The sequence below is a fragment of the Mauremys mutica genome, chromosome 4 (genome assembly GCF_020497125.1).
Source record: "Mauremys mutica isolate MM-2020 ecotype Southern chromosome 4, ASM2049712v1, whole genome shotgun sequence".
NCBI classification, from domain to species: Eukaryota; Metazoa; Chordata; order Testudines; family Geoemydidae; genus Mauremys; species Mauremys mutica.
In genome coordinates this window covers 32,523,163-32,536,119 of record NC_059075.1, presented here as the reverse complement: position 1 = coordinate 32,536,119, position 12,957 = coordinate 32,523,163, and the positions used below count along the sequence as shown (strand labels likewise).

The following is a 12,957-nucleotide window of genomic DNA, read 5'->3' as shown; positions in this document are numbered from 1 at the left end:
GCTCTTGATGACACCACTTTCCCTGTTCACCAATAGAGGATGTACAGAGCTATTTCCCCCCTGAAGCTTCTGGCCATAGGGCCTACACACATACACATTTCTCAAAGGGAGAAAAGGCTGCAAGGTGTTAGCCTCTGCTGCAGTCTTTAAGAGATCTACAGTACAACTTCTAAGATATTGCAAATGCCATCACATATTTAGATAGCACCTCGCTGGCAAGTTAGAAAGACTGAAAAACAAAAGAGGGCATCAGTTTCTTAACAATTGAATAGATGTTAATACTTCAAGAAGTATGATTTCTAGAAGAGTATATGTCTCTAATATCAACACTTACTCCCTATTTAACAGATTTTAAAAATACTATTGTGTGTATTTAGTGTTCATGAAAGGTATTGGAACTGTCCACTCTGGAGGATGAAATGTACCTATAAAAAAAGTATGATATAAGCCAGGGGTCGGCAACCTTTCAGAAGTGGTGTGCTGAGTCTTCATTTATTCACTCTGATTTAAGGTTTCACGTGCCAGTAATACATTTTAACATTTTCAGAAGGTCTCTTTCTATAAGTCTATAATATATAATTAAACTATTGTTGTATGTAAAGTAAATAAGATTTTTAAAATGTTTAAGAAGCTTCATTTAAAATTAAATTAAAATGCAGAGCCCCCCGGACCGGTGGCCAGGACCTGGGCAGTGTGAGTGCCACTGAAAAGTAGCTGGCATGCCGCCTTTGGCACCCATGCCATAGGTTGCCTACCCCTGATATAAGCAATGGTACTGCAAACATCCTTACATTATCATACCAATGTGCCTAGACCTGGAGAAGCTGTCTGTACATGTGGAGGGATGGGTCAGTCTTTACAATATCTGAAGAAGCTGCCAACAATGGTACCAGCCAAGGCCCACTGTGGTGGTTTTCTTATGGGACCACAACCACTGGGAAATGGAATTTCCAAACTCATTTCAATCTGGTAGCCGAACAGCCATCTGATGATAATGGTGTTTGGTCACAACCTGCCTGGGTAGATTTTAACCAGAGACTTAGATGTTAAATGCTCTATGACCCAGATTTTTAAAGGCAGTTAGGTGTTGCAGCATTTAGCGTTGCAACACCTAACTGATTTAAGAGCCAAATTTAATTTTCAGGAGACATTTAGGCACTTAGGAGTCAAAGTCTCATTGACTGTCAATGGGATTTAGATTCCTAAGTGCCTAAATCAGCTAAGCATTGCAATGCTGAATGCTACAATACCTAAATAACTATCTCCTTACTAATTCTCTGAACTACTGGCTTTCCCAAGAGATATTTTATGGAGATTTTCAGGTCTAAAGTGGATACTTAAAAAGATCAAACTACTTCTGTTTTCTCCAATGCTTCATTTTCTAAGCCTTTTTTTTAATTGCTGAAGGTGCCAAAGAAGTCCGCTCTTCACTTCTTTGGTTTTGTTTATGAATGTCATGTCATTGTTGCAAACAATGAATGGGAGGATGCACATCTTGGGAACTCATCAGGGCACTTATATTTCTTTGTTCTTGATTCCTTTTATAAATGAACAAGAGGTGCTGATTCCATGAGTACTGATTCAGCACAACGAAGAACCAGAAGACACTGAAAATTGATTAGTTTTAGATTGCACAATCTGCAGGCACCATGTAAAGTTCTATTCCAGTTACTTTTCAAAGGCAATATTATGTGTTTTAAAAAAACCTTCCCCCCAACTCAACAGCAACAAAAATACCAAACTTGTCAGTAAGTCAGACCATCATATTAGCAGCACAGTTCAAGTACTAGATGAAGAACTAAGGTGACCTTCAAAGAATACTAGCTCTGTTCCACTAATTAGAGGGTAAGGAGTGCAGTATGCGTGATTAAACTTATTTAATTAATGTATTGTACATCCTTCGCCAAAGGAACACAAAGTTACTGTACACAAAATAAGATATATTTGTGTGTACATGGACTCCCCTGATTTCCCATCTAAACACTAACAGAAATTACTTTTATATAAGCTGAGCCCCTGTCCTTATATCAGTGCTTTCTGTGTCAGGATTAAAGAAGAGACCTTCCCATGTGCCCATCTAATAAAATACGTACTTGCCAGTCTTACAAGAATGGTAAGTTTAGATACCATTGTATAAGAGACATTTAATCTAAAAGTTACACTTAGTGAGGTCTCTCTTTTTTTTTTAACCTTAAACTATGGAGTAACTAGAGACTTGTTTCCTTGACCCAGAATGAGATTGGTAGCTACTCTCTTCCTCCTATTATTTGTTATTTATTTACAGTGATACTGCCTACATGCCAGGCACTTTCCAAATACTCAGGAAGAGCAATCCCTTCTCCAAAGAGTTTACAATTTGAAGACAGACAAGTAAACATAGATTGAGCGAAGGGGAACAACAGTAAGAAACTGACTCATAGGCCACTACGCTATGGGTACTGCCTACAGAGGCACACTTCTGGTGTTGTAGCCATGCCACTGTAGCATAGACACTATCTACAGTGACGGAAGGGGTTTTTCTGTTGCTGTAAGAATTCCACCTCCCTGAGCGGTGATAGCTAGGACAACAGACACATTCTGCCATTGACCAAACTGCCTCTAAACCAGGGGTTAAATTGGCATAGCTATGGCATTCAGGGGTATGAGTTTTTCACAGCCCTAGGTGTCATAGCTATGTCAACCTAATTTTTAAGTGTAGACCAGGCCATATATCAGTAGTTTTCAACCTGTGGTCCATGGATCTCTGGGGGTCTGCAGACTGTCTAAGATTTCCAAAGGGGTCCGCACCTCCATTTGAAATATTTTAGGGGTCCGCAAATGAAAAAAGGTTGAAAACCACTGTCATAGATAAACCAGCTATTTAAAAGTTGACTTGAAATTTTGGAATAATTTTTGCATTTTTCATGCAAGTACACATGGTAAGTAAAAAATTAACACTCAAAGGACAGACCCAATGATCCAGCATCAAACTTTCTACTGTCTGTTAGGAAGGCTATATGAAAACAGTGGAAGGTAAACAGTCACAGATAAAATAAATCAAACAAGGAGGACTTACGACATGTTCTGAAAATAGCCATAGTGTGGCTCAGAGAGGGCAAGTCTGAAGCTAAGAGAACAGGCAATTTCCTATAAGAGTACAGTACAAAATCTTCATAATCAGCCAATGAGTGGGTGAGTGTGTCTGTGCAGGCAATGACAGATTTCATCTTAATTTCCTCACAACTCTTGGGAAATACCCTGGCCAAAAGATACACTACCAAAAGTATTCATTGAAGTTCATTCAAGATTTGGGTACATACCTTGGGTTTTTTACATACAAAAGCTTATGCCCAAATAAATCTGTTAGTCTTTAAGGTGCCACCGGACTCCTTGTTCTTTAAGTTCAGGTGTGTGACCTAAACTTCAGAGATTTTTCTTTATTTATGAGAGTTCTTTTAAACTACCTCTAAAAGAATTAATTTAATGGAGAAAAGCCTTAAAAGTGTGAAAGTTTATCTTATTGTTGTATTATTATTATTATTATTATTAATAAACACTTCATATTATCCAATTCTTAATTTTTTTTTAAACAATGTGTGATATTATAAGAAAAAGGACAAGGTGTTTATATGGAAAATAAACGTACTGATGGTTTAAAAAAAAGTTTTATCATCCACATAAGGTTTAATCCATTCAGTCCCAGGTAGCCTCTCTATAAAGGTATCTGAGACATTTTGGCTCGTTAGTGAAATACTGCTGAAAAAGTCAACAAATAAAATACTAAGTACCTTGAAACCAATCCCTCTCTTTTCATCTATTTAGCCAAACAGAAAAAGTACATAATTGAAGTTCCCACAAATCATAAATTGTGGATCAATTTAGATTTCAAATATTTTCAGTATTACACACACACACACACACGTAAATGAATACACCCTAACTCACAACTGTAGAGCTTCAAAGGCAGTTCTTCAGAGCCGCATTTATAGTAAGAGTGCTAGCTGAAACAACTGAAGTTTCATTGATTTTTAAATATCTTATCTTTTCACCAGAGAATACACTTTAGGCAAAGTGCAGTTGTGATACTTCATTTTGTCCGTAGTTCATTGCAGATTCAAATTCTTTGAAGCTGACATGACCATCAGAATCCTGATCGACTTCCCTATAAAAGAAAAGATATTATAGATATCTTATAGTTTGTATTATAATTCACCAATATCCTTCTGGAGTATTCCTGCTGTGGTGTCACTAGAACTGCACAAAACCAAACCAAACCAAACAACCTTACCTTTCTCAAAGTTCTTTTAAAAAGGAGAGCAAGGCAGGTCTACACTAGAAATTTACACTGGCACAGCTGACCAATGCAGCTGCGCCGCTGTAGCACATTTGGTGAAGACTCTTAAGCTGATAGGCGAGAGGTCTCCTGTTGGCTTAATAACTCTATGTCCATGAGAGGCGGTAGCTATGTCAGCGGGAGAAGCTCTCCCACCAACATAGCTCTGTATACACCAGCACTTAGGCTGGTATAACTACATTGCTCAGGGTTGTGGGTTATTCAAACCCCTAACAGATCTAGATACATCAAAGTAATTTTGTAGTGTAGACCAGACTTAATACCATTATCCACATCAACAGAAGGGAAAATAGAGTCATAAAGAGGTGGATTTGCTCAAAGCTAGTGAAAGACCTGGAAATAGAACCCAAGCCCCTCACTTCCAGTCCAATGTTCTATCCACTGGACCACAGTGCTTCACAGGAGCTATTACCTCAAAGCTCTGTGACAAGACATGCTGGCCAAACCCACATACCCCTTGCTGCACTGCAAACTGGTATGCAATTTACCTTTTGTAATGATCACTGTGACATCTTTAGCCCAATACTTAGCTCTTTACTGGACAAAGATAATGCTAACAAAAGGCCCACACTCGATCCTATGAAATACCCCAATGCAGGACTAATGTCAGACCAAAGAAGAGGTTTCAACAAAAGGTCTTTTTTGCCACTCTCTCAGCTAATATAAAGCTATGCTGAAGTGGTACTTACTGATAAACTCTAATGGTAATCATATGGTGGCCCCAGCAGTTTTGCATTATTTAATCTTCAATTTGAAAAACGTACATTTATAAAGTTTCTAGTCTTTATAGTTGTAATGAAAACCCTCCAGATGTAAATTTAGACAACTGTGTTTTCATCTGTGCTTGAAGCAACAGTTCTGAAGAGTAAACAGGCTCTTATTTATCTCAAAGGTGTTAACAGGTAAAGTATTAAAGGGTAGTAGCATAATTAATGTCAAATAGCATAGCTTTAAGGAAAATAGGTCTTGTCAAAGAAACTTTATATATTTTGATGCAATTACAAGTTTGATTAATAAAAGTAACTGATTGATGTAAGATTGATGTAATATACCTAGACATCTGTAAAACATTTGACATATTTCTGCATGACACTCTGATTAAAAAAATTAGCACCACACAAAGTCAATATAGTCCATATTAAATGGATTAATTGCTATTCAATTTCTTTATCAAAGGTCTGAAAGTAAATATAAAATCATTGCTTGTAAAACTTGCAGATGACACAAAAATTGGTAGAGTGATAAATAATGATGGGAACAGATTAGTTATACACACTAATCTAGATCACTTGTTAAACTGAGCCCATTCAAACAAAATGCCTCTTAATACAGCTAAATGCATAGTTAACCACTAGGAACAATGAATGTAGGTCACATTTATAAAATGGGGGACTGTATCCTGGGAAGCAGTGATGCAGAAAAGGACTTAACGATCATGGTAGATAACCAAATGACTTGGGGTAGTCTACACTGCCCCGCAGTTCAGACTAAGGCGGTCTAAATAGCAGTGCTCACCAAAGTTCTGCGCCGTAACTCCCTTGTGTGGATGTTGCAGGCACAAACTTAAATGTCCCAAGTTTGGACTACTGTAGTCTTCTAATGCAAATCTTTAAAGTCATGCCCACAGCATCCACACAGGACAGTTACAGTGCTTGACTTTGGTCTGCACTGCTGTTCACGCTTCCTTAATCTGAACTGTGCAGCAGTGTAGTCATGCCCATGAATTCCCAGTGCAATGATGTACCTAAGAGGGTGATTGTGATCCTTAGGATATGTAAGCAGGGCAATATTAAGGAGAATTGAGGAGGTAGTATTATCTCTATCATTAATGAGATCATCACCAGAACACCATGTCCAATTTTGGTGTACACACTTCAAAAAGGATGTTGAAAAATTGGAAAGCGTTCAGAAAAAAGCTAGAAGAATGACAAGATCTGGAAAACATTCCTTACAGCAAGAGACTTAAAAAACTCAATCCATAAGAAGGTTAAAAGCTGACTTGATCATGGTCTACAAGTACCTACATGGGAAGAGATTTCTGATAGACTAGCAAATAAGCAGGGCCGCCCAGAGGGGGGGGCAAAGGGGGCAATTTGCCCCGGGCCCCGGGCTCCGCAGGGGCCCCCAAGAGAAGAGCGGAGGCTCCCGCCTCCGCCCCTCTCCTGGAGCCTCAGCGTCTCCGGCGGGGCCCCTGAGCCCCGCCCCGCTCAGAGCCGCGTGGGGAGGGGGCGGGGCAGCTGCCTCCGCTCGGCGTGGAGCTCCCAGTCCCGCCCCCTCACCACGCGGCTCTGAGCGGGACGGAGCTCAGGCCCCGCCGGAGACGCGCTCGGTAAGAGGCTGGGGCCGGGGCCGGGGCCGGGGCCGGGACCGGTGGCGGGGGGGAGGAGCGGGACCCGCCGTGGGTGGGGGCGGGGCCGGGGCCAGGGCGGGGGGGGGGGGAAGCGGGACCCGCCGCCAAAGCCGAAGCGCAGCCCGGTCTTCGGCGGCGGGGGGCCCCTTCTGTTCCGGGACCCGCCGCCTAAGGGCCCGGAAGGCCCGCGGCGGGGACACCCCCCCCCCGCCACTGAATTACCGCCGAAGACCAGGCTGCACTTCGGCGGTGGGTCCCGCTTCGGCGGTAATTCGGCGGCGGGGGGTCCCGCCGCGGGTCTTCGGGGCACTTTGGCGGTGGGTCCCGGAACGGAAGGGCCCCCCGCCGCCGAAGACCCCGGGCCCCCAGAATCCTCTGGGCGGCCCTGCAAATAAGTCATAATTTGTTAACAATAAGAATAATTAACTATCGGAATAATCTACCTAGGGACATGGTGGATTCTCCATCACTTGAAGTCTTGAAATCAAAACTGGATCCCTTGCTATAATATATGCTGTAGTTCACACAGAAGTGATGGGGCTGATGCACTTTTAATTATTTCACTGCTGAACAACACTGAGGGTAGGCAGGGTTTGGGAATGTAAGGAGAGCTGGACTGGCAAGTACCACCAATTCTTCCCATCAGTCTGACCTTTGTAAACAAGATACAGAAGACTATACTTGCTGATTAGTGCTTGCCTTTTATTAATTTTATTTAAATTTCAGCATAGATGTGCCTGATGCTGTTCATACAAATAAGAGTGACTGGTATTTTACTTGAATGATTTTACAGTCAAAATGCTCCACTCACTTCCCTAGTGGGCAAGAGGAGAATGTTCACCACATCCTCTTAGGGGGTGTAGCTTATTTTAAAAAGATGATCTACTGAAGAATTTAAAAGAAAATCAGCTTTGGTGATCAAGTTTGCTAGTTTGGATTCCAGTAATAATTAGCTTACTAAGATATCCAGACAAACAATACATCCAGATTGATATTTGTGTCATGACGTCTAAGAAATTAACAGTCTCTGACATTATTATGAGACATGAACCATCTATTTTTCAAAAGGATCTTCAATCAAGCCTCTAAATTTTCTGCCAGAATCAATGACAGGCACACATTTTAGAATTTAGGGTTGAAATCCTTCATTGAAATCAATGGGAGTTTGCCATTGACTTCAATGGGGCCAGGATTTCATCTCAAATGTCTGACTATGTAAGTAGTGGGTGCAATTAGATGTTTATCCTCTGCCCCTGATTGGAAGCAGTTTTTGAAAATTTGGCCCTAAAACTATATGTGGCACATGCTCAATATCTCAAAAGCCACTAAAAGGCTCTTTTAAATCAAAGTTCACTATATGAACAATATTTTAGCAGAGATTAGCAGCACAGGTTGACTGATGAATGATAAATGAGATATGGCTGGTTAAAAGTAGTAAATTTAAGAAATACTATACTTAATTTAAAATGTGGATTTATGAGAGCTCTGCCAAAGTAATGTGAAAACCACAATGGTCTCAGAGAGTTAAATCTTCATCTTCATCCATTGGAGACAGATGAAATACTTACCTTTGTGATTAAGAAAATAATGTGTTATAGTATATTGCTCTAAAATAACTGCATACCTCAGAGGTCATTTACCTTTATTTAATAAAATATATGTAGATATTTCATGGTATGCAGTAGATAAGGCAGACTGTGTAATCTTTTACTTGAATTTTAGCAATAACAGTATCAGAAGTTACTGACTGTGGAATATAAATTACCCTCTTATTAAATTAGCTAGTTGAAGACTCCTGAAACTACCTAAGTATTTTTTCTTGAGGAACTGGATTAGATAAATGGTACTTTTCTCTCAACAGGAATATTTTAACTATAAATCTCAATAAGAAGTGTAAGTGAATAATCAACAAGAGTAATGTTTAATATATGTTGCCTCTTAAAATTTCCTGTTTATTAATCACTGAAATAGAGTACTTACTTAAAAAAGTTATCCACACACTGAAAATGTATTTTCACCCTTTCATTTTATAAATAACAATATTATGTATTGATCAGCCAATATATTTCCCTTTCCTTTGTCACCTTTAAAACAAAGTTTATATAAGGTTAACTCTGGCACTTCTTACTCAGGCATAACGCCCATTGAAGTTAGTGAGTGCAGAATTTGGCCCACAATATTACAATATTTCTTCTTTTTATATTACAAATAAGCTTCATGTAACCATTACCTAGAAAATGGGCACTAAATCTGAGAATACACTGATCCTGGTTTATAGATCAAACATGTTTATTCACCATGTCGATCTAAAAAGTGCAAAGGAATAGGTCATAATTTTTATATATGCTCCCTAGCTTGTGTTTCCCACCCCCCAGTGGATTCAATGGCTGAGTTACATGTTGAGTTGGAAAGCTGAGTGATCATTCAGATCTATGATATTAAAAACAAAGATTATCTAATTGTACATTGAAGATATATGCTGTATTAATTTGAAGGATGAAGTTTTAATTGCAGAGAGAGAACACTCATGAGAAAAAAGCAAATGTATCACATAAATAAAATTTAAAAAGCAAATAAGACATTAGGGAGGCAGCCGGTATAAATTTGTAGCCCTCAGGGCTAGCTTGATTCTTAAATAATCAATATAATTAATACATAATCTATAGATCAGGCTACAAATTTACCTTGCGAGTTTACTGTGGTTATGGCTGCATTAGAAAATTGAGTATTTCCCTAAAAGTGACAAAAATACATTTTTGTTTGTAGTGTTGATGAAGCAGTGTTGGTCCCAGGATATTTAAGAGACAAGGTGGGTGTGTTAAGGTCTTTTATTGGTCTGTCCTCTGTTGGTGAAAGAGACAAGTTTCGAGCTACACAGAGCCGACCTGGAGAAAAGCTTTGTGTACCTCGAAGCATGTCTCTCTCACCAACAATAATGGGTTCATTAAAAGATATTACCTCACCCACCTTTTCTCTTTAATATCCTGGGACCAACACTGCTACAACAACACTACAAACAAAAATGTTTTCTTGGATTTCAAAATGTTCATTGTACTAAGATGACTTGTTTTTAAATCTTGTGATATACCATTCTCAAATACAGTATCTAGAGAATTCAACACTACATACAGTACTTAATGAGCTTAAAACAATGAAAGTTTGATTTTCTACTTTGGTGAGAAAAATGTTTTCCAAGCAGATACATATAAGCTATGATCAAATACAAGATATTACACCCATGTACAGTAATCACTCATGCCTGTGAGGCAGAGTTCTCCAAGCCCCGCTTGGGATCTGAGGATCATACTCTCAAAGGCCCTGCAACATGACAATTATACTTCCAGAGTTAGCTGGAGGGGATGGTGAGAGCCATATGAGGTGCTCTATCACAGTTCAGGACAACTGCACCTCCACTCCCCCTCTATGGTCCAGCAAAGGCACCCACTCAGACTTCTGGCTCCCCAGATGCCACCTTTCTTGGGCAGAGTATCCCTCTTGACTCCCCAGATGTCACCTTTCTTGGGCAGAGTATCCCTCTTGACTGCAGTATTTCAAGGCTGCACAGATCCCTGCCTGCACTGTGAATTCCCAGCAAATTCTGACTAACTAAGCTGGCCTGCTTCACTTTTCTCCTCAGAGACAATGTACACTGTAACTGACATAGGCAACTTACCATATAGCTCTTTCAAAGCAAGCACATTTATTCTTAAGTTGACAGCATTACAGAGGAAACATTACAAATAATAAAAGAACTTACACTCATCCTAATAATTTTACGAGAGATCACCCCCTGACTCCAACAAGGGCTCTGGCTGGTAAACAGTCCTTCAAACCTAGGATTTTTTTCTATGGTCAAATTCATAACAACTGTTAGCTCAGAATAAGCATCCTCATGAATTTGAGTGTCACTTCTTTAACCAGTCTGGGTCTTTGAAGAGACTGTGAATTGGTAATCAGCTAGACAACTGATTTCTCTTCAAGGTGCAGCTTCAAAAGGATGGATCTGTAGGCGGGTAATTTGCATTCCCTTCTTCCCAAGGATTTCCTAGGAAACCTCCTCAACTAACAGTTAATTCTTGTCTTAGGCCATTGTTTAAAAGAGTTCTTTGAAGCTCGTACTTCCCAAGGTTGACATTATTCATGTCTCCTAGACAAGTTACATACAATCCCACAATAACAAACATTTGCATTTTTAACACAATGAGCTCAAGTTTAACTTAATTCAGTAAGGTTTGTCCAGGATATTGCAGGAAATTGCCGTATCACAGCTCCTACGAGACATCTGAGCGCTGAGTTAGCTCACATTTCCATACCTAGGTTTCTCCACCACTCACATACAACTAGTTTAAGACAGGGTAAGAGTACTAGTGGCTTTTCCATGTCTGCTATGGTCCATGTAAGTACCCCTGATAGAAGATACAATACTGGAATATGTTTCCTTCATGAATCTTTAAACCATGGGATTGTAGGGAGCCGGTGTGGCTCCCCTCCGCCCCGGAGAGGGAAGAGCCCATCCAGAGGCTGGAGTGGGCGGAGCTAGGGAGCTCTGAGCCCACCCCTCAGAGGGTCAGGCAGCAACCCGGAAGTATAAAGGCTCACCGGCAGAGCTCACTAAGGTCCCAGCCTCCAGAGAAGCCAGACGCCTCCAGTCTACCCTGTGACTGGGAGTACCCTACGGCCCAAGGCAGCCGCCAGGACTGGCCGGGCCTGCCCTGCGCCCGCTACCCGGAGGAGTTGACAGACCTATCCTGCTCCCACTACCCGGAGGAATGGCTGGACCTGCCCTGCACCCGCTACCCCGAGGAGTTGCTAGGCCTGCCCTGTGCCCGCTACTCGGAGGAGTTGCTGGACCTGCCCTGTGCCCGCTACCCAGAGGAGTTGCCAGGCCTGCTGCTCGCCCACTACCCCAAGGAGCCTAAGGTGCTGGACCCCCCAGAGGACAACACCCTGTCCCAGGTACTACCCGAGGGGGAGTCTGGAAGTAGCCCGGGGGCAGCCAACCCTAGTCTGGCTGCAGCACTGCCAGAGCCCATGTCAGTGCGTTGCAGCCAGGATCCCCACTGACTCAACAGTGGGTCTTCTGCCGCTGCTAGGGCCTGGGCTGGGACACAGTGGAGTGGGAGGGCCTGCGTCCGCCCTGCCACCCAACTCGTGGGTGGCAGTCTCCCCCTCTCCCAGGCCTGTGAAGGCTTGGGCCTACTGTTGTTGCTCAGCCTGCCTGTGGGCCTGAGCCCCTGACTCTGCACTGCCTCGCCCTGACCTAGGGCCTGGGCCTATTTCTATTGTATTGTGGTTGCTCAGTCCTGCCTGAGGGCCTGAGCACCGGACTCCTTGTTGCCCTGCCCTGACCCAGGGCCTGGGCTTATGGTGTTTGTTCCAGTACCGCAAGGGCTGCTGAGGAAGACCCCGTGGCCAGACTAATTCCCCCGAACATCAACTGTGTGTAGGGAGCCGGTGTGGCTCCCCACCGCCCTGGAGGGGTTTGAGCCCCGGCAAACCCTTGTACAGGGTTATTCCACACTTCCTGCTCTCTCCTCATCTACGTGTGAGTTGTACTTAAAGACAGGCTGAGTATTCTCTTTAAATAACTTTGGACACTGGTGCCCTGCAGACGAAGAGTTCTGTGATTTCCTGAATTACCCTGGTGGCACCTTAATTGTAATGAGACACAGCAAGCCACTCAGCAGCACTGTCTGTATGTATGAAATGTGACTTGCATTGTTGTCCACAGTCTTCTCCCAAAAAGCTGCTCTGCTCTGAACATCTCTGGCACTTCCCTTTCCTTGCATCAACCACAAATATCCAATTCATCTTCTAAGGGAGTTATATCCCCATTAATATTTAGCTCTCTAATACATATATCCTATTAATTATTATGATTATTAATTTTTGTAATCATAGTGCCTAAGAGCTCTAGTTGAAATTTTCCAAATCACACTTACCTAATATGCGTAAATTACACTTAGCAAATATATTATGGTCACCCTTATCTTTCCCTTTCATTGTGTTCTACATCAACCTGTGACATTTTGTCTCTATTTAAATTGTAAGTACTTTGGACTAGGGATTATCTTTTATTCTGTATATGTTCAATAACCATTACAATGAGGACCCCAATCTTGAACGATGTCTCCAGGAATTACTGTAGTACAAATAAAAAGTATTAAACACAATACAAGACAATGTGTCCCTAGCCTCTGTTTGCCAGAAGCTGGGAGTGGGTGACAGGGGATGGATCACTTGATGATTACCTGTTCTGTTCATTCCCTCTGGG

At 41.7% G+C, this 12,957-nt stretch overlaps 1 protein-coding gene across 2 annotated transcripts in view; it reads right to left on the bottom strand.

Moving 5' to 3' along the window:
* Window positions 1–3,784: 3,784 nt before the first annotated feature.
* EFCAB11 (EF-hand calcium binding domain 11) overlaps window positions 3,785–12,957 on the bottom strand; it is a 105,237-nt gene continuing 96,064 nt past the window's right edge. For both annotated transcript variants that reach the window (XM_045013971.1, XM_045013976.1), the window contains one exon: window positions 3,785–4,141. In XM_045013971.1, coding sequence (XP_044869906.1) covers window positions 4,042–4,141 — 100 coding nt within the window. In that variant the 3' untranslated portion in view covers window positions 3,785–4,041. The remainder of the gene's footprint in view (window positions 4,142–12,957) is intronic.